The sequence below is a fragment of the Rhipicephalus microplus genome, chromosome X, assembly GCF_043290135.1.
Source record: "Rhipicephalus microplus isolate Deutch F79 chromosome X, USDA_Rmic, whole genome shotgun sequence".
NCBI classification, from domain to species: Eukaryota; Metazoa; Arthropoda; class Arachnida; order Ixodida; family Ixodidae; genus Rhipicephalus; species Rhipicephalus microplus.
In genome coordinates this window covers 29,626,848-29,654,462 of record NC_134710.1, presented here as the reverse complement: position 1 = coordinate 29,654,462, position 27,615 = coordinate 29,626,848, and the positions used below count along the sequence as shown (strand labels likewise).

General features: G+C 47.4%; 1 protein-coding gene across 1 annotated transcript in view; it reads left to right on the top strand.

Moving 5' to 3' along the window:
- LOC119176592 (protein argonaute-4) overlaps window positions 1-15,832 on the top strand; it is a 60,634-nt gene extending 44,802 nt beyond the window's left edge. The window contains exons 3-8 of the mRNA XM_037427948.2: window positions 8,608-9,411; window positions 9,953-10,515; window positions 12,029-12,698; window positions 13,099-13,326; window positions 13,961-14,298; window positions 15,721-15,832. Coding sequence (XP_037283845.2) covers window positions 8,608-9,411; window positions 9,953-10,515; window positions 12,029-12,698; window positions 13,099-13,326; window positions 13,961-14,272 — 2,577 coding nt within the window. The 3' untranslated portion in view covers window positions 14,273-14,298; window positions 15,721-15,832. The remainder of the gene's footprint in view (window positions 1-8,607; window positions 9,412-9,952; window positions 10,516-12,028; window positions 12,699-13,098; window positions 13,327-13,960; window positions 14,299-15,720) is intronic.
- Window positions 15,833-27,615: the final 11,783 nt, after the last annotated feature.

The following is a 27,615-nucleotide window of genomic DNA, read 5'->3' as shown; positions in this document are numbered from 1 at the left end:
CTCTGCTACATTTCATGTGTCCTAATATAAATTAATTGACATTACTGACCTGTCATCCATCTTTTTTTCTCATTCCCAACTAATGCATTCATTTTTGATAAACTCTGCTTTCTTCCCATGTCTTAATATTATGCTAGCCTTTTTTCATTTTTCTGAAACATTATCTTTGCTCAGAAGCTAGAAGTTATCAGAAAGAACATAACGACATTCTACCTCCTGAGCATATGGCATCATCAATACAAAAATGTAATAAAAGTGAGAAAACATCCTATCTATATAAGAGGCCCTAAAATACTGCAGGAGGCAACAAATAAACTGGTATTTGTATAAAGGCAGTGACAAAAACTTTGACTACTGTCACTTATTCTGATTCTTGGGACATCTTTTTTAGTACATCATAACACATAATTACACATTTACACAATTTACACAGAGGAATTGCCACCACGTGCTTTGAGGCCACCCTTCAGAAGTCATGTGAGCACAAGGATGAGGTAAGCCTTGAAAACCAGATTAAAAGACTAAAGGATGTTGGATATCCCAACAGCACCATCACACCCGTGTGCTAAACCCTCTTGCAGAAAGTCAAGTTAAACAAAACAGGACCAAAATAAAAACAGAATGACCAAAGATCTTTGCATACTTTACCGTACGTACATAAGGTGTTTCATAATATAAAGAAAATAGCGAGCCGATATGATTTTATCTTGTTATTTGCCATCCCTTGCAAGTTTTCAAAAGTGTGTGTACTAAAAAGCAACAGGAATAGCCATTATTTCACCATTCGTCACGAGAATAGGTATACTGAATGCCAATATAATGTTGTGTATGAGATACTATTGACACGTGGAAACGTAAACATATGACAAACTGGGCAATGCCCCAATGTTTGAGCAAGACAGCATGCTTAAAATGTTAAGAATGGCTATGGTAGTCGCATGGCCATACACTGTAAAGAATGTAAGTGCAGTTCTATGTTTCATAAAACACTGTTTTTGAAAAAAGCAAGAACAAGAAATGAAAGAGAGACTGTGAAAGCATTTTCCTGTCAGGAAGGACATGGATCAGTGCATCAGTATACCTTCACTCATCCATTCGGAGAGAGAGTATTCTTTTCTCAGTTAAGACTATATTATCATGGTCTCACATGTGTCGTTGTGCATGAGCACTGTTCTTGTACTCTGTAAAAAAGTGGGCGTAGTACCTTCAATAAAATTTAGTTGGCAGTCAGCGCTCTTTCCTGTCCTTTTTGTCTCTTCCTCTCACTGTTACTAGAACACAACCACGATGAACCAACTTGCCCAGATTAAGCTATTGTTGACGAAAAGTCAGAGCATGAAAATACTTCAGGGGCTCAGAACCTCCTCACTACCCGTCTAGTTACGGCCCTGGTCTATGTGTTCCGAGAGTGAAGCACTAGTGGAGCTATCTAACTACCTAACGGTGTGGAGGGTTTGTGTATACTCCAGCTTGTTTCATGACATGGTGAGAGGTGGCAAGTTGTTGAAATAATATGCTGTGTGGGAGGTCAAGATTTTGATTGAGAACGCTGAGTATGAGCCAGTGACATTAGGCGTTCAAGACTTTTTGCGATATTCACTCTAGCATAGGACCTTGGTTGGTGGTTGACGTGTGCATTTGATCACATTGTAGTCTTCCGTCATAATTTTTTTGCCACTTGGCGTCGACGCTCTTGAGTTGTACCAAAGTAATTAAGCATCCAGGTACAAGTATCTTCTGTCAGTGTTTCAATGAAGAGCTGAATATGAGTAATAGCTTCCATCGATACTTCTGGCATTGGTGTATGCACATTTCTTTTGAAGTTCTCTTGTAAAAAAGGCATTAAAGGTATGTTTTTGTGACTTTTTAGTGTTGGCCAGAACTGCTGGTGTGTCCGAACGGCTCTTCGATTGGTTGTGGTGTTGTCTTGTTCAGGGCCACAGAGCTTTCAGTCTTTTTTTATATTTGCCTTCACAGGAATGCTCTTTGCATGCTTCTTCAGTACTTTGTATTATTCCTAAAGCATTGACTTCCAGATTTTGATTGTGGCGCTTTAATCTAGTGTTCAACTTCACGCTAGCTTCATTTGCACGCAAAGCAAGAACTCAGGAGTATGGTAACTTTTGCTATGGGTTTTCCCTTCTTCAGTCTAATGTATTTTTGCCTGTGTTGTCTAAGCGCTGACAGCCTCGTGCGACAGCTTTTTTTTTGTGCACTTATTGTGTGCCAATGACTTATTTGCCTCCTCAGCTAAAGACTTTTTGTATTATAAGAGAAAGCTCTGTCTGTATTGCTTTTGTCATTTGCTGATGGTGTATCTTCAGTATCTTTTCTCAGTGTACACTATACTTGAATGGAAGAGCAGCATGACTACCTTCAGCTGTTAGCAGGCTTTTAGCTGCTGTAATACTGATTTATGCTCCTTTCTCGGGCGTTCTATTTTTGATGGTTGGCATGTCATTGCTTCTTTTAAACTTTAAAACTGCAGGTGCACCTTTTTCTGGTTACACTTGGTATATTTTTCCAGTGGTTATATATATATATATATATATATATATATATATTTATATATATATAATATATATTGCTAACTTGAGAAACCAGGCCTCTTTACGTTAGGTGCACATCAGGTGGGAAGAGTACTTCTATTACTTGCCAAGATTGTGGCCCCTTATGGTGGGAATCATAATGCACTGTTGATGTGTCAAATTCACATAGCATAATTCCAAGGCACTCGATCAATATCCAAGGAAGAAAATTATGTTCGTTTGCGTGAGTTGCAGCAACTCATAGTAATTTGTATGTAAATGAATACTTCATCATTCTTGGCTGTCATGTTTTATGGAAGTACATGTGCTTCGTTAATAACAAAAAGAAAGCACGCACGCTCACGCCGCTGCAGTGGCGTGAGCGTGCGTGTTTTGTTTTTTTTTGTTATTAACAATTTGCCCTATGCATTCACGTTTCTTCTTTTTGTGTGTGTCGTACTTCTCGTATCGCGCAGCCTACCGTTTTGGGCACACGTAAAAAAAGTACATAAAAAAGATGCGTTCCACGCCGAAATTCGCGTTCGCAACGAGCTGGGCACCGACAGGGTGCCCTACAACGCCCACACACTCCGCAACACCTTACCAACCGTTCGCTGCGATGTTGTTGGGAATTCGTGTGGTCGTTGCATGAATATAGCGCGTGCGTGCGTGCGCACGCGCGTCTGTGTGTTAGATCACGGCAACTGCATATGTTGTATGATTCAGTCACCATAACGCAACTGACGATCCCCGCTCTTCCCACACGTCAAGCAGCAGCAAGTGCCGTTAACCGTACTGTGCTGTGAACGCAAAACAGATTCGAATAGGTCGCGTAGATAGCTAGCCCGACACATGATACGATAAGATTTGCGTTAGATATTCGACGTCTGCATGCACGCGTAAGACAGCGGTATCCGCAGCAGCTTCGTTATACGTACGAATAGCACCGCATCGGACGTCACGTCTGACAGAGAAACTTGATCGGTAATTTTTTCTCACCTAAAAAGTCTACCTTGCACAACTTCAACCAACGATTATGCATTTCAACGAGCTGTGCATGGTTTAATGATTGATTGATATGTGGGGTTTAACGTCCCAAAACCGCCATATGATTATGAGAGAGGCCGTAGTGGAGGGCTCCGGAAATTTCGACCACCTGGGGTTCTTTAACGTGCACCTAAATCTGAGCACACGGGCCTACAACATTTCCGCCTCCACCGGAAATGCAGCCGCTGCAGCCGGGATTCGAACCCGCGACCTGTGGGTCAGCAGCCGAGTACCTTAGCCACTAGACCGCCGCGGCAGGGCATGGTTTAATGACGAAAAGATAGTTCTAATATTGTGCCTGGCACATATATTACTCGAGCTCTCTCTAACTTGAAAAATCGGCACGTGAATTGGGGCCAGAACAGCGCCAAAAAGCAGCACACGCAGAAATTGGCTCATATTCTAATATTATGACATCGTGATGTTGACTTTTCAGCTGACGCCGGCAATAACGTTCAAAGGGCGGGCCAATAATGCCGGTCTTATTGGATGGCTCCGCCCATATTGGCTGCTACTTGTACAACCTGGCCCGATGTGTCCGTTCTATAGGCCGGCACAGCCTATATGGGCGGAAAGTTCTGAAAGCTGGCCCAATATAACCAATCTAATAGACTGGCACAGCCATCATTGGCGGAATGTTGTTAATGCTGGTCCAACATAGCCGTTCTATTCGGCTGGCAGAACCAATATTGGGGGTACGTTGTCAACGCTGGTCCAACGTCGCCGTTCTATTTGGCTGGCATAGCCAATCTTGGCGGTACGTTGTGAAAACTGGGCCGTTAATGGGCCAGGCAATGCCGATCTATCCCCAATATTGGGCCAACCTTCTGTGCTGCCTGGGGGCGTACTGCTTTCTTGTCGGTGGGTGCAGGAAAGTCGGCGATCGCAGCTGTTTTCTGTGGATCAGGGAGCACTCCCGACTTGCTGATAACGTGGCCAAGGAACAATAGTTCCTCGTAGGCGAAGCGGCACTTTTCTGGCTTCAGGGTAAGTCCCGAAGCTTTGATTACCCGAAGAACAGCTTCAAGGCGCCGGAGGTGCTCGTCGAAGTTGGAAGAAAATACGACTACGTCGTCCAAGTAGACGAGGCAAGTCTGCCAGTTCAAGCCTGCGAGTACTGTGTCCATAACCCGTTGGAACGTCGCAGGCGCCGAGCAAAGACCAAAGGGCATGACCTTAAACTCGAATAGGCCGTCTGGTGTTATAAAGGCAGTCTTCTGTCGGTCTCTCTCGTCTACTTCGATTTGCCAGTAGCCGGTTTTGAGATCCATCGACGAAAAATACTTGGCGTTGTAGAGTCTGTCCAGAGCATCGTCTATCCGTGGGAGGGGATACACGTCTTTCTTTGTGATCTTGTTCAGGCGACGATAATCGACGCAAAAACGTAAGGTTCCGTCCTTCTTCTTCACCAACACCACGGGTGATGCCCACGGACTCGTAGACGGCTGAATGATGTCGTCACGCAGCATTTCGTCGACTTGTTGTTTGATGGCCTCGCGTTCCCGTGCAGAAACTCGGTAGGGGCTCTGACGGAGCGGACGGGCATATTCGTCGGTTATGACGCGATGTTTCGCGAGAGGGGTCTGACGAAGCCTCGACGACGACGAGAAGCAGTCCTTGTATTGGTGGAGTAAGGCTTTGAGCTCCTTTTGTTGCTGCCTGGAAAGGCTTTGATTGACGTCGAAGGCGGGCGCGGACACTGCTGTCGACGTTGCGGCTCCCTGAGAATCAGTGAGGGCGAAGGCATTGCTCGCTTCCACAAATTCGCTTAGATGTGCTACCGTCGTGCCCCTATTCAAGTGCCTATATTCGATGCTGAAGTTCGTCACCATTACCTTGGCTTCGCCGTTATAAAGCTTGGCTATGCCTCTTGCGACGCACATCTGACGGTTTAGGAGCAGGTGCTGGTCGCCTTCGATGACACCTTGTAAATTGGTAGACGCTTTGGTGCCGACGGAAATGATGACGCTCGACAGTGGCGGGATGGTTACCTGCTCTTCTGTCACATTCAAGGCATTGTGAGCGACGTTGCAGTCTGACGCCGTTGCATTATCCGTGGACAGCGTGATTGACCTGGATCTTAGGTCGATGACTGCGCCTTGCTGGTCCAGGAAATTCATGCCTAAAATGACGTCTCGCGAGCATTCCTGCAGGACCACAATATTCACAGAATACGTCTGGCTGTGAATCGTGACTCTTGCCGTGCAGGTTTCAGTCGGTGTTATAAGGTGGCCCCCTGCTGTTCGGATATCCGATCCTTCCCATGCAGTCTTTACCTTCTTGAGCTTAGCGGCGAAGAGACCACTGATGATAGAGTAGTCGGCGCCGGTATCGACTAGGGCGGTGACGCTGTGGCCGTCGATGATCACGTCGAGGTCAGTGGTTCGTCGTCTGGCGTTCCGGTTAGGTCGGGGCGTCGGATCACGGCTGCGTCGGCTTGGTCCGGTGCTGCTATGTCGCGTCGGCGGCGAGGCTTTGTCGTAAAGACTCTGCTCAGGCGGCGTACTGCGACTACGTCGGGAAAGTTCGTGCATCGTGGTCGTCGTCATCGGCAGCGGCGGTGGCGGCGGAGGAGGATCTTCGGCATTGCGTCGTGCAGCAACCACACCTCCATCGGTTGCTGCCTTTAGTTTCCCGGGTAGGGGCTTGGGGATCGGCCCCGGTTAGGGCCGGTGTACTGGCGGCGATCCGGGGAGACGTAGCGGCCAGGCGAAGGTGAACGGGATGGTCGTCGTTGTTGCCACTGCGATCCGGCGATGTAGTCGGCGATGTCACGAGGTCACTCACCTGGGCGCGGACGCGGCGCGTTCACGTCGAAGCCACGCAGTCCCATCTCACAGTACTGGCAGTAGCGGTAAGTGTGCCCGGCTTCGCCGCAGTGGTAGCATAGTGGGCGGTGGTTCGGGGTGCGCCAAACGTCAGTTTTCCTCGGCGAGCGCTGGATTACTGGCGAGCGGGAAGGCGTCAGGGGTGGTGGCGGTGGCTGGCGACGAAACTGCGGAGACGTTGGGTCCTGGTGTTGGCGAGGAGCGGCGACAGGTCGTCGTGCAGTAACGGCGTAGGTCATCGCCTCCGGTTGGGGCTGTGGCCGTTCAGGAACACTCAGTGAGCGCTGTAGTTCCTCGCGGACTACGTCTTCGAGAGAGGAGACTTGGGGCTGAGACGATGGCAACATGCGGCGCAGTTCTTCACGAACAATAGCGCGTATGGTCTCGCGCAGGTCGTCGGGGCAGAGTCCTCGGACTTCTGCGACGTCTGGCGACATGCGCCGATCGTATTGGCTGGTCGGCATTTCAAGAGTCTTCTCGATGGTAGTAGCCTCGGAGAGGAACTCTTGTACCGTCTTTGGCGGGTTTCTGATCAGTCCGGCGAAGAGCTCCTGCTTCACTCCTCGCATAAGCAGGCGAACCTTCTTGTCCTCAGACATGTCGGCGTCGGCGTGGCGGAAAAGTCGCGTCATCTCCTCCGTGAAGATCGTTACGTTTTCGTTGGGGAGCTGCACCCGAGTTTCAAGCAGTGATGCGGCTCTTTCCTTCCGCACGACGCTTGCAAAGGTGCGCAGGAAAGCAACGCGAAAGTCGTCCCAGGTTCGAAGCGTTGACTCGTGGTTCTCGAACCAAGTCCTTGCGGCGTCTTCCAGGTAAAAATACACATGACGCAGCTTGTCGTCCGGGTCCCACTTATTGAGGGCTGCGACGTGGTCGTAAATGTCAAGCCAGCTTTCCGGGTCTTCGTAGGTCGATCCGCGGAAGGTAGGCGGCTCTTTGGGCTGGTTGACGACCACGGTTGCCGAAGACCTTGCTTCCGTCATCGTGGATGCCGGCTTCGTAGCAGCCTGTGTTTTCTTGTCCTTGTCGGGGAGCGGCAGGTATTCGGGCGGTAGTCCTTGTTGTCTTCGGCTCACTCGAACGACCGGGTCGGCGTCGTCCTCTTGGCGGCTTGGGCTTCGCTCACGGCTGGACGGGGGCGTACGGTACATGGACCGAGAAGCACCTCCACCAGATGTCACGAGGTTGTGATACACGCAGCACTTGAGGGGAAGCACGCAGGAGTCAGGGCGGTGTCAGGCGAACTGTTTATTGGGCGAACTTGTGCCCAGAAACAGCGGCGTGAACAGTCGTCGGCCGACGGAAAAAAAAGACCCCCCAGTGGCGCACTGCGCCGGCTTTTTATACACGCGTCGTAACGCGTTCCAGAGTGGCATACAAGATAAACGCGGCCTGCGTTGCGATTAACAGAAAGTGATAGCGGCTTCCTTCGTAAACCAAAAGAACCGCACGTGTCAGTCTTTTATACACGCGTCATAACGCGTTCCAGAGTGGCATACAAGATAAACGCGGCCTGCGTTGCGCTTAACAGAAAGTGATAGCGGCTTTCTTCGTAAACCAAAAGAACCGCACGTGTCAATATCGTCCGCCGAATATACATCAATTTTGATTAACACGCTACCATACAAACAACATAACGCCGTGACACACTAAACACACAATAACATGATAAACACACACTAACACATACCCAAGGTGGCATCGCCAACGCCTGACTTTCCACGTGGGACCCCGGCGCGAAGCCCGCATTGCCGAGCACCGGGGACCTACACTACAGACAACCATTGGCGGCAGCCGCCACGCGCAGAAGAGGCTCGCTCAACTCTCGCCCACCACCAAGGCCTGCCTTCCGCCAGGGGCCACCGCCGGCGCTACCACTCTACCAACAGTGCTACTCAAAGCGAACACAAAGCCATCTATCGCCCGGCGGTGATCACCACCAAAATAAAGCCTTGGGGCGAGACACGTGCGCCACGCGGCGCAGAAAACTTTACAGGGGGGGGATGTCAGCACCCCCACAAGCCTCACCCAGCACTTGCCCTCACGCAAGATCCCCTCCACCATCTGATATGCTGACTGGATTGCACCCCCCACGAGAATATCCTGTCGGCGACCACGTGCACTGCTCGCTTATTTGCAAAGTAATCGTATGCATGCCGGTCACTACAAACTTCCGTCGCTCCCGTCGTCTGACGATCCCGCAGGAGATCCAGAAGACACTACCGTCCCACTTCCCGCGTCGACCCGCCCAGGGAAAGCTCGGCCGCCCCATCCAGCTCATGGCCAACCACTTTTCCGTCGAGATTCCGGCGGGCAACGTGTATCACTATGACGTGGAGATCTTCTCCGAGAACAACAAAGAGGCGAAGATACCCGAGAAGCGCAAGTACCGCTGCATTAGCACAAAGATCAATAGACTTGTCATCGAACAGCTAGTCAAGAAGTACCACCTAGACTTGAAGAACTGCGTGCCGGCATTTGACGGCCGAAAGAACCTGTACACGCGTCGGGAGCTCAAGTTCCGCGAGCGGACCTTCGCGGTAGAGCTCGAGGAAGACCAGAGGGTGCAGAAGTTTGTCGTCAAGATCCAGTACGCGGCCACCGTGAACCTGGACGCCCTGCACGCCGTCTTCGAGAACAAGGTCAACACCGCCCTGCAGGAGGTCCTGCAAGCTGTCGACATTGTCCTGCGTCACGGCCCTTCCATCAGATTGACTCCCGTCGGCCGGTCCTTCTTCAAGCCGCCGCTTCCGAATCAGGCGCACTCTCTGGGGGGCGGTCGCGAAGTGTGGTTCGGCTACTACACCAGCGTGCGACCGGCTCAGTGGAAGCCCATGCTGAACGTGGACATGTCGGCCACCGCGTTCTACGAGCCGCAACCGGTCATATCGTTCATGTGCAAGATCTTGAGCAACGGACGCCGCGAGATGACCGCGGCCGACTTCCGCGACCTCCGGGACTTTCAGAATGTTCGGCTCAACAAGGAACTGAAGGGTCTGCGTATCAAGGTGAGTACACCGCTGTATTAATGGAGCTTGTGGGTGGTCAAGGAGAGTTTGACCCCACTGTCGTGTTTTCTCCCCTTTTCGAGGTAGATATCGAGTAGATGTGTAAATAACAGAAGCATAATGACCAATGGTTATCGATGAATGGGTATAGATGAATATCCAAAGCCTCAGAAGAACTGGGATATCCTACGAATATGCTTTTACAATATGTAGAAATGGTACCTACGAGCTTTGCTTTTTCCAGTGGCAGTATGCAGAATCTACAGTTGTTACGGCATTTAAAAAAAAGACTTAAGATTTTGTTGTAGGCAGATGTCGGTGAAAATGCTGTAGAGCAAGGTCTAGCTATGTAATGGCAACTTGACGCCACTAAATTCCAGCTATTTGACCAACATTCGTGACGTCGTCAGCGACTCTGTTTAAATTCTTTGAAAGCGTGATTTTGCAATGATTGTTTTCAAGCCCATAAACAAAAATAACCAGCATGGCGACATGGTGTGGTCCCCTTTTGCGTTTCTTGTACTCAATTACTACTCATTAGGTGACCCACCTGCCCTACCCTCGGAAGTATAAGGTAGTCCGGGTCACCAAGGAGCCCGCCAAGAGGCTGTTATTCGACATGGAGGACGGCTCCCGTTGCTCGGTGGCCGACTATTTCCAGAACCGCTATGGCCGCCTAGTTTATCCGAACCTGCCCTGCATTCAGGTCGGAAACCTCGCGCACCCCGTCTACCTGCCCCTCGAGGTGTGCGAAATCGTCGAAGGCCAGCACTGCCGGAAGAAATTGGACGAGAACCAGACCTCGGAGATGATCAAGCGAACTGCTCAGCCTCCGGCCAAGCGCTTCAACGAGATTCGGCAGTCCGTCCGGGACCTGGTCGGCAGTAACGATCAGTGCCTGCGCGAGTTCAACATTAAGATCAGCACCGAGCCGACTCAGCTGAAAGGGCGGGTGCTCGAGCCGCCTTCCCTGGTATTCGAGAACAACGCTGTGACCAAGCCTCGTGAGGGCACATGGGAGCTGCGCGGCAAACACTTCTTCAAGGCGGCCTCACTGACGCGCTGGACGCTGCTCAACCTGAGCCGCCTTGCTCAGCGGGACAGGTAGGTTTCTTTGTAGTTTTCCTTTACCTTAAGAGCTCACGAGCAAATGCGAGCATACGGAAGTGGTTCAAAATCTGCCGCATACTTCCCTCAGCCTGCCCAGTCATGATGACATTAGCTCATCGAAGGTTCCATTTTTTAAAAGACGATAGTCTTTCTTGGGGACCTCCAACGGAAAAATTTTAATGTCTGTCTGTCTGTACAATTGTCTGTTTGTGCGCCCTTAATGATACCTCAAACGGCACCAAACGGCCAACCACATACGCAGTGTCCACAAATATTGCTCAAGCTTTAGCGTTCAAAGTTATGCAATTGTCATATAAGAAGTAATTATTGCGCATATCTGAGGCGCTATAACAACTTGTCAATGTTTTGTATGTCTGCCTTTATACTAGAAGAGGCACACACGTCACTCTAAAGACTGTAGCGTTTATCGCGCTGTGCTGACAGTGCAATGTGATGCTCAAAAGAGTGTTTCCAACGCTTTGCTACGACGACACGATGGAGGCACCTACCTGTTGCTTTGCGTTCTACACCTTATAACCACCGAGACTGGCGCGCATATTTCTCCGCGGGCGCGCATGCCTTCGTTTTTGAAGATAACTGCCTCGTTTCTAACGTGCCTCGATGTGCTTGTTCGCCTTCGCTACACGCTCGAGGCACTCTAACGCAGCGCCTCCAGAATACCATTCACTGATTTCCTTGCGCAGAACATCAAATAAACGTTTTGTGCACTCTTACCAGGTGCATGACTATCGTCCTTTGACGACATTTGCAGTTTAACATGCAGATTCGGCCCATTTTTATAAAGGCGAATTTTCACACACATCTGTAATTCAAGTCCTGGCGAGGACGGCACTTCACAGACGTCTGCAAGACTCGGTTAGGTCAATTTAAATAGAATTATCTACGCAGCAGGGCTGGGCAGTACCTCAATGCAAGTTCGGTGGAGGATAGCATGTTGGAGGCCCGCTAGTCCATGACTATGCAATGGTGGTGAATGGCACTAACACTGTATATGTGGTAAAAGTGTTTGGTGCTGCTGACGGCGGAAGTGCCAGATACGATGTCGTCGGCTTTTGCCGATTTCTCACTGCCACTCGTAGCCGGTGCACGCTTCAAAACTCCCAGTTGACCCGGGGGACGTGTTGCAGCACTCTGTCTGTACCGATGGTATTGCTCTTCTCCGGCATGTGAAATATTCTTTCGCGAATCTTGTTTTGAAATGAAACCACTGCTGTCTGACAACCATATTAAGAGGAATCAAGCAAGGGTGGCATTTTCGGCTAGTTCTCTAATTGTTCTAGTAGCCAAAATTATGGCAGGAAACTTCCACTAGCTAAAGGGAGTGACCCGCCGCCCAATCCTGGGATGAATCCCCCATCGATCCGTGCAGTCTAGCTAACTTTTTCATTGTTCTGGAAGCCGAAATCATGGCAAGTAATTGCCCTCTAGCTAAGGAGGCTTTGAGCCACCGCCCAATTATGGGATACATCCCCATCTATTTGTGCAGTCTGGACAATTTTGTCAAGTTGCTGGTGCGCACGGGCAACGAGCTCGGCATGCGCATCGAGCAGCCGGTGGACATCAGCTCGTCCGACACGAACCGCAAGCCGATCCGCACCACGCTGCTTGAGGAGCAGCGCAAGGTCCCCAACATCGAGATGGTCATCATCGTCCTGACCAAGAGCACGAACTACGCCGAGATCAAGCAGGTGGCCGAGACAGAGATCGGCCTGCGCACCCAGTGTGTCATGGACAACAACGTCGTCAAGAAGTGCAACCCGGCGCTGGTCACCAACCTGTGCCAGAAGATGAACGCCAAGCTGGGCGGCACCAACAACAGCCTCCTGTCCCAGGAGAAGCCGGCTATCTTCCTGAAGCCCATCATCATTATCGGTGCAGACGTCACTCACCCGGCGCCCGGGGACAAGCACCGCCCCTCCATCGCCGCCTGCGTCGGCAGCCTGGACTCGATCCCATCCAGGTTCCACTCTTCTATTCGGGTCCAGATGGAGGACTCGACGGCCACGTCTCGGGTGGAGATAATCAGAGACCTGAAGGACATGATGAAGGAACTGCTCAAGGCCTTTTACCGGGCCACCAAACACAAGCCTGAGCGCATCATCTTCTATCGGGACGGAGTGAGCCAGGGACAGTTCATGGAGGTCCGCAACCGGGAGGTGAGCGCGCGTGGCTGTGGCCGCCTGAAACAATGCTCGTTGGTACTTTTCGCATCGTAATCGACATGGCTGCAGCTGTCCCATTACATAATTTACTGTGTAACTCGTAATACGGCTGCCACCTGCATGATACTTACGCCTGCACGGTGCTCGCGCTTCTGTTTGCTTTCTTGCACGCCTGTTTGGCCTCATGCCCTCGTTTCGTAATTGATGCGGCTGTCGTCGGCGTCATGCCAGGGCCTGATCTTTGTAATTGATATGGCTGCTGTTTGCTCTGCAGTGTAATCGGAATGACTTCGGTCTTTTAACCATCTAGCCCGGGAAACAAACCCTCATTTTCCCACCTTTCTGTTGGCCATTCACAGCCCTGTCTGTCGTCCCTCTCTGTGCGTAACCACAGGTGAGCGCCATCCGGCTTGCCTGCCAGGAGATGTCTCCCAACGAGACCTACGAGCCGGCCCTTACTTTCATCATCGTGCAGAAGCGACACCACACCCGGTTCATGCCCGCCAGCGACCGTGACGGTGTCGGCAAGTGCAAAAACGTCCCACCGGGCACCACCGTCGACTCCGTGGTCACTCACCCGCTGGACTTCGATTTCTTCTTGTGCAGCCACTTCGGCATACAGGTATACGAGCGCGATTATCAGTGCGCATAGTCCCACGCAGTAAGAAAATGATATTCCGTATACAATAATCGCTACAGTCGTGGTTAGGCCCTCCGTCGTAGCTAAGCTGCCTCTAAGGTGTCGCGCTGCAAACTCCAAGGCTCCAATACAATAATGGGCAAAACGATTCCCGGCCAAGGTCACGCAATTTAGCTTACTTTAAAGAACCCCAGGTTCACGCCCTACAACGTACCTCGTGCGGTTAGTCTCCCAATTACCGCCGTTTTATTAGTTTTTCTTGTGATACTTCCATGCCCACTTGCTGAATGCCCAGCCATCTTGGTTTTGTTGAGGTGTAACAAGATTGAGGCGCAACATCAGTACGTAACTATGAAGCAGTTCGTTTATTTCCTTTATTCATTACGCTTTGCTAAAAAAATAACACAGCTCTGCCAGTGCTCTACCGCTTCACAGAAACTTCCGTTTCTTGACATAACTGCCAGGTGGCGCCCATATCTCGTACGTGCAATCTCTCCAAACGGAAGACTGTAGTCTCTCGACGAGGACCTTTGCATCGCAGCAGGCAGACACGCGACCAACTTTTCCCAGAGTCTTTTGGCAATTTTGTCATTTCCTTTTTTACGCACCGACGCAGGGCACGAGCAAGCCGTCCCACTACTACATCGTGTGGGACGACTCCGACTTCTCGGCGGACGACCTGCAGAAGCTCAGCTTCTACCTCTGCCACACGTACGCCCGCTGCTCGCGCAGCGTCAGCATCCCGGCTCCGGTGTACTACGCCCACCTGGCCGCGTACCGCGCCAAGAACCACGTGATCAGCAAGGTTGACGTCTCCAGCTCGAGCAGTGACTCGTCCGGCGCCTCGGCCGACTTGATCACCACCAGCCAGTACGTGCAGGCCGTCAAGGTTCTCGACAACCTGCAGACGGCCATGTACTTCGTATGACCGTCGTCCTCGGGTTCCCGGATCAGGTTGGTGGACGCTACGATTTTTTACCCGTATTGATCATCATCATCAGCCGGCCACTGCAGGACAAACGCCTCTCCCACGTTCCGCCGGTCAATTCAGTCCTGTGCTTGATACTCCCCACTTGATATCCCAAATTTTTCTGGTTTCATCTGCCCACCTAACTTTTGTCTTTCCCTCATCCGCTTGCCTTCTCTGGGAATCCAGTTATTGACCAGTGGTTAATCCTGCCTACGCACTTTACGTGCCCGGTCTATGTTCATTTATTCTTATTTTAACTGATATCCCTGTAACCCCGGCTTATTCCCTGATCCACTATTCCCCCGTATTAGTATAGTACAATTTTCCAATCCCGAAAACGCCACTTTTGTCCACAACACGATGCTTACTAAGCGAAAAAATGTTGGGGAAAAAATGAATGAAATGAAAACGCTGCCTTTATTTTTTCTGCACTACGACGTCATGAACACTGAAGGTGTTTACTAGGTTTATTATAGCTTTTAATCGATAAAATTGAAAATTGTAATATGTCTCGCCATCGACCCGGCATATGAAGGATTGGAAAACTTCATCAAGCTAATGTCGCGAAAGCGTGAAAAATACATTTTGAAATTTTTGACTTTACCCCACCGTGGTGGTCTAGTGGATAAGGTACTCGGCTGCTGACCCGCAGGTCGCGGGATCGAATCCCGGCGGCGGCGGCTGCATTTCCAATGGAGGCGGAAATGTACGCCCGTGTGCTCAGATTTGGGTGCACGTTAAAAGAACCCCAGGTGCTCGAAATTTCCGGAGCTATCCACTACGGCGTCTGTCATAATCATATGATGGTTTTGGATGTTAAACCTCACATATCAAATTTCTGACTTCACGCACGGTGATTAATGAGCGTAATTTGAAAATAAAGCTGACGCTCCCCGATTGTTTCTTAACGATTTGGGAGCGTTCTTGCATTCAACAGCGCACCTCTTCTGAAACTGGTCGGGTCTGTAGCTCTTCGATTCCCAGATACACCCACAGAAGGCGTCAGTGCCGCGGTCGTTGATTAAGTGTGTCTATATCCACCCAGGCATACGTCTTGTCTATCAGCCTATTATTGAAGTGGCATTTCTATATCTTGGGACGAAACTTCGTCGCAATGGAGTGATAGCTACCAAGGCGAGGCTTTCCTCGGATCCCTTTTACCTCGCCAGTAGTACGGCATCGTGTGCCGAATTATTATCAGGACGTCAACGCACTTAGAAAAAAAATCTGAAGTAAAAATTGCGATGGGAGCTGATTGACCTATATGTTTTTCTTTGAGCATTTAGTGTTATTAACAATTCGTCGATCGCCAACTGCGTTTAGCCGGCAAGATTTTTGTCACCGCCGTTTTCGCCAGAGGGTAGTTTGACTATGCATTAATTTCATGTTTTCCTGCTTCCTTTCAGGATTTTTTTTTTCAGAACTTCTCCGTCCGAGACGTTCATCTGGAGCCCCCCTCCTTTTTTTCTTGAGCGTTTTGGCGGGTTTTGTTTTTGTTGTCCTTCAACAAGTCTCTTTGTTTTGCGTTGAAAATAAAAAAAGTGTTCTTTTGATAATGTTCGTTCTTTGTATGCTTACTACAATATTTTAAAGGCTACTGCACCTGCTGTCGTCTTTGTTCGTACTCCTACCTGCACTCTTGTTCCATTCGCGCCCCGCTGCGGTGGTCAAGTAGCTAATGTGCTCGGCTGCTGACCCGCAGGCCGTAAGATCGATTTCCGGCTGCAGCGGCTGCATTTCCGATGGAGGTGCTGCTCAGATTTCGGTGCACGTTAAAGAACTTCAGGTGGTCAAAATTTCCGGAGCCCTCCACTACGGCGTCTCTCATAATTATATGGTGGTTTTGGGACGTTAAACCCCACAAATGTGTTCCACTTGCCAATCGCTCCAGGCAACGGTGCCATGTCGGGGAGAATGTGGCGTTAAAGCAGGGGCGTTGCCAGGGGTACCGGGCCCGTGCCCCCACTCCGAAATTTTATTTCGCAATGGCATAGAGTGAAAAATACCTATTCAAGGAAGTGCCCCCACTAGAATAAAAAATGCACCCCCCCCCCCCCCATTTGCGCCGAAAAAATTTTCTGGCTACGCCTGGCGTTCCAGTAAAAACTTCGCAAATATCTCCAGAGGTGCGGGCAGTGAAAACGACAGTATGTACTTCAATTGTATCGTACATACTCTATGTACCATACCGTACGTTTTATGAACAAACTGAAGAGCCATCGACGAGTAACATTAGCTAACGCTCATTTTCGGCGTCGATCATGTTCCCTATACGCTTTGCCAGCACCTGGTGAAACGAGGGCCCCACTCACTAGTGACGGAGATACTGACCAGAGGAGAAAGACCCTTCGCAATCGCTGAATGATGCGTGGCTAATGTAAAATGGCGGCAGACACTGGTTGTGTGTGAGGGGGAGAGCAGGATGCGTGGCTAATGTACAATGGCGGCAGACACTGGTTGTGTGTGAGGGGGGGAGCAGGAAAGGAGGCAGTGGTCGGTAAGAAGTAAAACTTGGGGACTACAGTTGAACCCTTATAGCTAGGAATGTTACCCCATTAGTCTCGGGGGGTGAATGGCCCACTGCTGTGTCTGTCTGTCTGTCTATCTGTCTGTCTGTCTCTCTGTCTGACCTGTTTGACCTGGCTGTCTGTCTGACCTGACTGTCTGACCTGTTTGACCTGACTGTCTGACCTGTTTGACCTGGCTGTCTGTCTGTCTGTCTGTCTGTCTGTCTGTCTGTCTGTCTGTCTGTACAGAGAGTTAGCGGTAGTGTCCTACTTGTGTATGAAGTCCTTCGTCCCATCCGCCAAGGATTGCACAGGACAGGCGAAGCCCTGGAATAATCAGGGGGACTGAGCATGTACGCTGTTTAAACATAGGGGAGTGTTGTCGACTCCTCCTTTCCAAGAGTACATGTTTGTCGCCTCACGAGCATTTATTTTGCAAGAATGACACACTGCGGTCAACAAAGGCCATACGGCCTTCGATATCAGCTTATGTTATCCATTAGAAACAGAGGTATTGTCTTTGTCATCAGTTTTCGCTATCCAGAGCCAGCTGTTGCTGTGGAGCCAGACTTGGATGCCACATCTAGGGCACTCCTCAAGTATGTCGTACCCTTTGGTGAGTTCTCCCCGCCACACACACCACGACGGTCAAGTGCATGGTTATGGTGTTGGTCTGCTGAGTCAAAGATCGCGGGCTCGAATCTCAACCTCCATTGCCACATTTCAATAATTCTCGGAGGCCTGGTGCTGTGCGATGTCAGTCACAAGATGGTGAAATTTTCGAAAGCCATCCACTACGGCGTCTCTGATGATATTATCATGGCTCTGGAACATAAAACACTACCCGTCAACTGGGAAGTTTTTTATAGCGCCAAAACGAGAATCGTCATCCGGCTTGTTCGCGCTTGTTCAAGAAAACTTTGCTCTCACAAATTCCCCGTCCGGAATCGAACGCCAACTACATCACGCTGATAGCGCGCTTGTTTTCGTGCTATCTCCATGGCCCGCAAATGCTGGGCACATGCAGATAACACGAAGACGGGCACGCGAGATTGATGACGATAATCGTTGCCGGCCAAGAAGACATTACGAATGTTACTGTAGTGCTCTGTTTTTCGAGCAAAAGAAACTCGAGAAGAAGCTGCAGTTGTGCTTGTCCGTATTGCTGTCTGACAACATTAGTTTGACCACAGTAAGCCGTTGTGGGAAGCAGAGGCTGGAGTTAGGCTCTGTTTGAGTCGTAGTTACCGATTACCGGTTCCTCCCGCTTATGTTATGTCGAAATTCGCGTGGACGTGTATGCTCGGTGCAACTTGTGAACATGGTGCCCGTCAGATTTCACAAACAGCGTAATACCTTCGTTGCGTCGCCACAACGAACATGGGTGGTACTACAGATGGCCTCCGCCTGCCATAATGGGAAACATCGTCGGGAAGGGACGTAAGTCACATTAAGTATTGCGTTTTACGTATACGAGCCGCACGCAAGTCGACTTTAAAAGTAACTATGAAATTGATTAAAATAGCTCAGTAACTCAGAAGTTGATGGTGCGCTCCCGTGATATAAACAAGAACAACAATAGTTAGGCATGCTCGCACGGTTATAGTTAGCAGAAACGGACGAAGTTTGTGTTGTCGGTTCTTGTTTTGTTTTCTGTGTGTGTTCTTACGCCTACGAGCATAGCGCATAAGTTCTTCACTAGCAAGGTGACCCGAAAAAAAAAAAAAAAACGTTCGCCGTTCCTGTCGGCATGATGTGCCGCATCATGCTCAATTAGGATGAGATCCTAGCGCACAGTCTGTCACACAATACGCCGGTACACGTGAGCGTATCAGCAAAATGTCGTCTCTTGCTAGAGCTACGCTTTTCTAATCTGCTTTGTACAATACGCAAGGCGCGATGCCCGAAGAGGGGAAAGCGTACAGTAGGAATCGGACTTGGACTTGTCTGGAGCGGTAAAGCGCGTCGATGATGCGCGTGGATGAGCTTACTCATTTCACGGCCCTGTTACCTCTTTGTCCGCGACCGAGGTGGTTGCGCCACCTATTTGCGTACTTGGGAACTGAATTTGCGGGACTCCCTTTCTCATTTCACAGTGTGGTTACCGCTTCGACCACGACCGGGAAATTCGGGAACCCGAATGGGGCATGCAGGTGTCACGTAGCTGCAGAACAGCTTCTTTGTTAAAACTATATTCTACTTCACTAAAGTTAAAAAATTTAATGAAGCTATTCAGCAAGCCTGGGTATGGGAAGACAGCAGTGTCAACTCAACGCGTGACTTCTTGTTGCAAGAAGATTGTTATAACAGAAAGACGCCAAAGGGACAAAAGAAGACGTGCGCTAACTTCCAACTGAGTTGGAAGATAGTGGTGGTCTTCTTTTGTTCTTTTGCTGGAAGTTAGCGGTTCCTGAGCTATAACAAACGTGATGCCACACCAAGTAGCCCAAACCGCCACGCTTCTTGCTTCGATACCACGCAAGGAATGAGACTCCAAGAATCGATGGTTCCATTGGTGCCCTATAGCCTTTGTAACGCGCTTGCTTGGCGTAGTCCAGCCGCTCACGAACGAGGTTCGAAAACCGAACACCGCAAGTACTAAAGAGTAAAGACTAGCGCACGCTGTGACGCTTCGATCACTGGACGGCACCACCGTGAACTAGTTATGGAAGTGCAGCAGGGTGAATCGAATGGACCTTTAGCTCTCTATGGATGTGCCTCCGAGAGCATGAACGTGGACAAAGCCGTCCGTTTAACAAACACGCACAAAACTTCAATTATAAATAGAAACTAAGAAACACAGGTAAACACTTAAAAAGTTTACTTCACGCGTTGAAAGACTTTTAATTAGAAGCAATGTGATTGTCCAAAACTTTTAACAACAGAGCATAGTTCGGACGCGGCTGAGCGGTGAAGCAGAGAAAATTGTAAGTTCGGTCTCGCCAATTACGCTGGCTTGACGTAGGCTCACTGGTGACAACAGGAAAACGCTGGTGGTTGAGCTACCCCGCTTCTACTGTTTTCCTTTGCTCATTGCAGTTGCGGGACGGCTTTATGCTCTCCCATAGTAGAGTACCCGGTACTCTAAATCGTCACCCCTTTTTCTAACTCCCCTATGGCACACAGTTCGGGCCCGTAGCCATCAAGAAACGTTGCCCGTAGCCCGACTGCTGCCGTTAAGGGCTCGTCAGCCCTTAAGTCCGCAGGTGTTGGGCTGTCGTTCATGACCGGTGAGCTACGGTTCTCTTAGCAGAAACGCGATGGCAGGAGGCCTCGGCTGGTTGAAGTCTTCGTGGCTCGGGTCCACAACCCAACGGCCCATCTTCAGCGCCCGCTCCGGTGGCAACCTTCCACTCGTCTCGTTCCCCTAGCTCGAACTCCCGTGCTGTTCTTTGGCCTAGGCATTCTCTGGACCTCGGGTGAAGGTGCTCGGTGTATTTCACGATTGACGGTCGTCCGCGACGTCCTCTTTTGGACGACCGCTCACTGATCGGGGTCCAGTCCGAGAACTTTTGTAGTTGTCTCCCAGTCCTTACTTCTTTCCATCTCTTGCAATTCCGCCTGATCTTTTTGTGAAACACTACTGAGGTGTCCCACTTTGCTGGAGACAGCAGCGGGGTTCATTCTTTCTTTAAGACGGTAGTCTTGAGGTACTTTAACGCGAAAATTTTGGTTTGTCTGATGGTGTATGTACAACGATTCAATCACCCGGCGAAAGTTTAGGCCCGTGCTAAAGACCCACTAAAATTGATCTGGTGGCATGCATTCATACTTGTGGACATTGTAAATTAAAAAGCAAATATTACGCATATTTGAGGTGGTTGACCATAACTACAGTGGCGAGCTTCCGCGGTGGTTACCAGCAGCGCAAATGTTATGAAAAGTGCTGTTGTGGAACGCGCCCACGCGCTGCCTTCCGTGGTCTCCCGGTCAGTGGCTCTGTGACGGAGCATAGAGTTCTTTCTGAACGATGAGCGACGCACAGAGGACAGTGAGACAGAAATTCGGTAAGCAGTGTCAGAAAACTACAGAAAATGTGCTGTCAATTGTACCTATAGCGCACACTGGGACAACCATAGATATGCATGTTACGCATCTACTAGTATTGCAAGAACCACCTTTTATGCATTACCACACAACTTTATCCATGAATACTATTAGGTCGATAGCGGGCTGCCCAGTGATGTTGATTTTTTAAAGATCCAATGACATTTCCATAACGTCTAAAAGCTGCTGCCTATTAACTGCGTTTTACACGAAATCTTTTATGAGATCCCAACAGGCGTTTCTGGCGCCGTTGTGACCGCCATCATAGCTCAGTGGTAGAACATTGGACGCGTTATTCAAAGGTCGCAGGTTCGGATCCTGCCCGATGCACGTTATCTTTTCGCTCACTTTTCTTTGTTTACATTTATACAATAATAACTTCTAATAACATCCCCTATACTTTCCCTAACAACATTATCTGTTAGTTCTCAATAATATTGCGTCTGAGAATAAAAAACGAGCCCTTAAATTCACACTTTCCTTGAGAATAGACCAAGGTAACTTAAGTGAGAGATCGCCAAGAAAAACTGAAACCGGAAGTGCTGACCCGATGAATGCAAAGAATATCAGGACCACATCAGGATCAAACTCGAGCATTCTACGTGGGAATGAAGTATTCTTTTACCAATCAAGGATTGATCATGAATTTGAAAAAAAAAACATATGCAGGCGTAATGTTGCTGCAACGGCACTTGTTGCACTGCTGGCTATCTTATTTTATAAGCATCAAATATGCATTCTTATGATACACGCGTCACGTCAGGTTTACGCGTTTACGTCAATGCGCCATCCACTAAAGTTGGTCTGCAATGCACTAGCCGGCTCTACCATCCTATAGCAAGCACAAGCGCTACATATCGGCTTACCGCTCTTGGTGTTAGTAATGCCGAGGTTGCTCTTGGCATCGTTACTCAACCATAAACCGTTTACATAAAGCCTATGCGACTGTTCGAAATAGGTCTGTGAGTAAAACATTAGCACGTGTCGTTAGCGTAATTTCATATTGTTTCGCCCAATAAAAAAATTACACAAGTCACTTTCATTTTGCATGCTTTGCATAACATCGATTCCCCTGGTACGTGGTATCTGCCGATTTTTTTTATTGCGATCGCAATTATATGGACAGTCTCAGCTGTTGTTTTTTTTTGCCGTCGCCGCCAGCATCATTCACCATATATGTATACGTATCTATATATATGAACACTCAAGAAAAGGAAAAAAAAAGCCGCCCACGCTCGGCGCCCAGCTCGTCGCCATGCGCCGACGCGCGCTTATCACGCGTACTTTGCCCCGCGGATGGGGGAGAATTTAAGGAGGGTCAGATGCTTGTGCGCGCGCTCATATGCTTTGGCGGAGAAAATCATGTGCCTTCGGCTTTCACTGGAATGATTGCGCTAGTTGGCGGGCCCACAAAGGTCACTTCGGTCTCTGCACAGGCCCCGTTTCCGGAAAGAGTGCGCGAGGTATAACAACTGGGACGCTGGTTAGTTTGCACTGATCTGTACATCTGATTACGTTTCGTGCATCATTTTTTAGGGGCGAAGCTCCTTAAGGCGTGGATCTGTCCATCTTCGGCGTATGTATGTAGCCACTTCTAGCTTAGTTCTTGCATTGTTTGTTAGATGGCATTGCTACCTCTAGTTTATTTCTTCGATTGTTTACTAGATGGCGGGGAGCATTGTAATAAAATAGGGTGCCTTGATGGGCGCGCCCCCGCTTAGGGTGGAGCCACTCTTTCACGGAGCAGTTGCCGCCACAACCGGTTCTCGGGGAGCTCCGACGCCATTTTCTTGCTTTCCGCTCGCGCCGACTCTCTCGCTCGACACGGAAAGCACCACTCTTCACGCCGTCTTTGCGCAGAATACCTGGGTGCTGCGTTCGGCAATTCAGTAACAGCGCTAAACATGGCTGCAGAACGTTTTCTTTTCCCAGAGACCCAAAAAGACGGCTCCTATGGACCGCTAAAATTAAGCGGGACAAGTGGCAGCCGACGAACCATACCTGTATATGCAATGTGAGTACCTGATTCGTAGCCGTGGGAAATACATAAGCCAGTGTGTCTGCACCACTCTTTCTAAAGATCCGTTCGATTCACCTGCACTGGTCGGAACCGGTTCACGGCTGTGCACGCGAAGTTCAGAAATCGTGCAGCGTGAGTTCAGCGGTGCAGGCACAGCACGACACCCGAAACAAATGAAGATGTGCCGACATGGTGTTGGCCTTATTTCTTTTCGGTTAATTCACACCATTCAGCAAACACCGACCTATGGCGAATCGAACATGCGGACCGTTTTTGAGGCGCAAACGTCTTGACAAAACCCACCGCGTTTGTATAGGCGGGTACGGCGCCTGAGCCACCTACGTCTAAGTGCTGCGTCGTCTGCTCAGCTGCACGCGCGCCTGCACCAAGCCGGCACCGTCAGCGGAGGAGGTGCAGAAAAATTGTGAACCGGTGCTGCACCTCTTCTGCTCTTTTCGAAACGAATGACAGGGTTCAGCGGTCGTCAATGCTGCACCGCTGAAACGAATGGTAAGGTGCAGCACCTCGTGAACTGGTTCACGTGGTGCAGGTGAATCGAACGGACCTTAAGACGCAGACTTGAAATTTTATGTGTTCAGATTGGTGGCAACGTAGCCTCTTACAGCGGGGACCAACTTATGGAACCTCCGGTGCATTTACAGCTCCTTTTTTTTCACCTGATATAATGAACTAAGGCACAGGCTTGGAAAATACGATCAATCTTTCTGAACCACGAGGGCTGTAGCTATCTGAGGAGCATCGCGCTTATTTTAACAAAATTGTTCACTACCTATCTTTGCGCCTACATAGCAGTGTGAGGAGTAAATCTGAGAGCTCAAAACATGTGAAGCGCTATGCTTGTGTTTCGCAGTGTTGTTTCTAAAGGTATTTTATACGTTATGTCGTGCAGGAAAATTATTATGCTATTTTGACAGTTATTCTAGCTTATCATATTTGTAACGGAAGTAGGTGAAATAATTTAGGAGAATTGCACCTCTATGTTATGCTCGTGTGCGGAAGTCGTGCCGTATTCGTGCAGTTTGTTCGATTGCATTGATTTGTCGAACTTTGTTCTTATTGATCGAAGGAACAAATCACGTATATTAACAACGTCAATTTTCCGTACAGGCTCACTTTGAAGTATGCTGTTTTGAGCAAAAGCGGGCAGATGGATGGAAGAAGCTGAAGCCAAATGCTTTACCAACGCTTTTCCCATTCAAAGATAGGCACTTTCCACCGTGTGCAGTGTCTTATTCAGTATGAGGGCTCACCTTCGTTACCAAAGTAATGGCGGGCGCTCGAAAACACATAATGATATATATATATATATATATATATATATATATATATATATATATATATATATATATATATATATATATATATATATATATATATATATATATATATATATATATATATATATATATATATATATATATATATATATATATTTATATATATATATATATATATATATATATATATATATATAAGGGAAAGAAGTGTATACCTAAGGGCTCGTTTTTCCGTGTTTAACACAATATTAATGAGATATAACAGACAGTAATGCCAAGGAATGTACAGGGGAAGTTATTAAAACCAATGGAATGTAAATAAGAAGAAAGAAAAGTGGATGAAAAAATTACCAACTCTGTTTTAGTATCCTCGGTGATTATTTCCTGCTCACAGTTGGTAATTTTTTCATCCACTTTTCTTTCTTCTTATTTACATTCCATTGGTTTTAATAACTTTTTTCAGTTGATTTGACTCGTACCTTAGCAAGCTCTATCTCAAACAATCCAGTCATATCTCTTTACGTCAACTCTGTTTTAGTATCCTTGGTGATTATTTCCTGCTCACAGTTGGTAATTTTTTCATCCACTTTTCTTTCTTCTTATTTACATTCCATTGGTTTTAATAACTTTTTTCAGTTGATTTGACTCGTACCTTAGCAAGCTCTATCTCAAACAATCCAGTCATATCTCTTTACGTCAACTCTGTTTTAGTATCCTTGGTGATTATTTCCTGCTCACAGTTGGTAATTTTTTCATCCACTTTTCTTTCTTCTTATTTACATTCCATTGGTTTTAATAACTTTTTTCAGTTGATTTGACTCGTACCTTAGCAAGCTCTATCTCAAACAATCCAGTCATATCTCTTTACGTCAACTCTGTTTTAGTATCCTTGGTGATTATTTCCTGCTCACAGTTGGTAATTTTTTCATCCACTTTTCTTTCTTCTTATTTACATTCCATTGGTTTTAATAACTTTTTTCAGTTGATTTGACTCGTACCTTAGCAAGCTCTATCTCAAACAATCCAGTCATATCTCTTTACGTCAACTCTGTTTTAGTATCCTTGGTGATTATTTCCTGCTCACAGTTGGTAATTTTTTCATCCACTTTTCTTTCTTCTTATTTACATTCCATTGGTTTTAATAACTTTTTTCAGTTGATTTGACTCGTACCTTAGCAAGCTCTATCTCAAACAATCCAGTCATATCTCTTTACGTCAACTCTGTTTTAGTATCCTTGGTGATTATTTCCTGCTCACAGTTGGTAATTTTTTCATCCACTTTTCTTTCTTCTTATTTACATTCCATTGGTTTTAATAACTTTTTTCAGTTGATTTGACTCGTACCTTAGCAAGCTCTATCTCAAACAATCCAGTCATATCTCTTTACGTCAACTCTGTTTTAGTATCCTTGGTGATTATTTCCTGCTCACAGTTGGTAATTTTTTCATCCACTTTTCTTTCTTCTTATTTACATTCCATTGGTTTTAATAACTTTTTTCAGTTGATTTGACTCGTACCTTAGCAAGCTCTATCTCAAACAATCCAGTCATATCTCTTTACGTCAACTCTGTTTTAGTATCCTTGGTGATTATTTCCTGCTCACAGTTGGTAATTTTTTCATCCACTTTTCTTTCTTCTTATTTACATTCCATTGGTTTTAATAACTTTTTTCAGTTGATTTGACTCGTACCTTAGCAAGCTCTATCTCAAACAATCCAGTCATATCTCTTTACGTCAACTCTGTTTTAGTATCCTTGGTGATTATTTCCTGCTCACAGTTGGTAATTTTTTCATCCACTTTTCTTTCTTCTTATTTACATTCCATTGGTTTTAATAACTTTTTTCAGTTGATTTGACTCGTACCTTAGCAAGCTCTATCTCAAACAATCCAGTCATATCTCTTTACGTCAACTCTGTTTTAGTATCCTTGGTGATTATTTCCTGCTCACAGTTGGTAATTTTTTCATCCACTTTTCTTTCTTCTTATTTACATTCCATTGGTTTTAATAACTTTTTTCAGTTGATTTGACTCGTACCTTAGCAAGCTCTATCTCAAACAATCCAGTCATATCTCTTTACGTCAACTCTGTTTTAGTATCCTTGGTGATTATTTCCTGCTCACAGTTGGTAATTTTTTCATCCACTTTTCTTTCTTCTTATTTACATTCCATTGGTTTTAATAACTTTTTTCAGTTGATTTGACTCGTACCTTAGCAAGCTCTATCTCAAACAATCCAGTCATATCTCTTTACGTCAACTCTGTTTTAGTATCCTTGGTGATTATTTCCTGCTCACAGTTGGTAATTTTTTCATCCACTTTTCTTTCTTCTTATTTACATTCCATTGGTTTTAATAACTTCCCCTGTACATTCCTTGGCATTACTGTCTGTTATATCTCATATATATATATATATATAAATATGTATATATATATATATATATATATATATATATATATATATATATATATATATATATATATATATATATATATATATATATATATATATATATATATATATTTATGGCACTGCTCTGAGACCAGAGCCGTACGAAATACTAATAGTTATACCACCTCCATGATATTGTAATATATTTTACCATTGTCTTCTCTCCGTTCCAATCTCTGTTTTCCCTTTATTATTATTATTGTTGTTGTTGCTGTTGTTATTGTTATTTCCTTTTATTTTTTATCTATTTTTTTTAACAATCACTGTTTCTACGCGTCCTCCCTCATACTTGCGTCACTTTTTCCGCAAATGGTCTTTTCCCAGAAAACTTCCAACACCCCACCTTTCATCCTTACGCACTTATATTTCTACGTACACGTGCGAGCTGCACATGTGAACCACGTGCCACTTGCAGACCAGCCGCGAGCAAGGAACTTTTAGACTATTTACAGCGTTAAGCTTTCTCAGAAACGCACCTATAACGACCTACTCAGGCTGAAAATTATGACTGCTGTCATTTTCTCCCCCTGCATTTTTTACCATATTCTTCGCACTCACTCTCCTTCTCTCTCTTCTTCATTTTGAATCCCTAAAACCTAGCATTTTCCCTGAACCTAGTGCTTGATGTCACAATTGGTTTGTACATTTTTCTGCATCCAGTTGCCCCGAGGAAGCGAAAGCCACCCAGGAAAAGAGCACTGCCTGTGCCTAGGTTAAACCACAAAGAGGTGAGCGACCCTGCCGATGTACCTCACGCCGCATCAGACGTAGTGGAAATGCTCTCTGAGTCTTCTGAAGCGGTATCACAAGAAACGTCAACGGACAACATGGAAGGGAACAGCCCAGGGTTTGGTCCTAGTTTTTTTATTAGCATAATTGGGATGCCGTCAGGGCCTGTTGATGGGCTATAAGGTACCTTCTTCTCTGCTCTTTCTCACTCTCCTTCTCCCAGTGGACCCACTGCGCTAATTGGTCCATC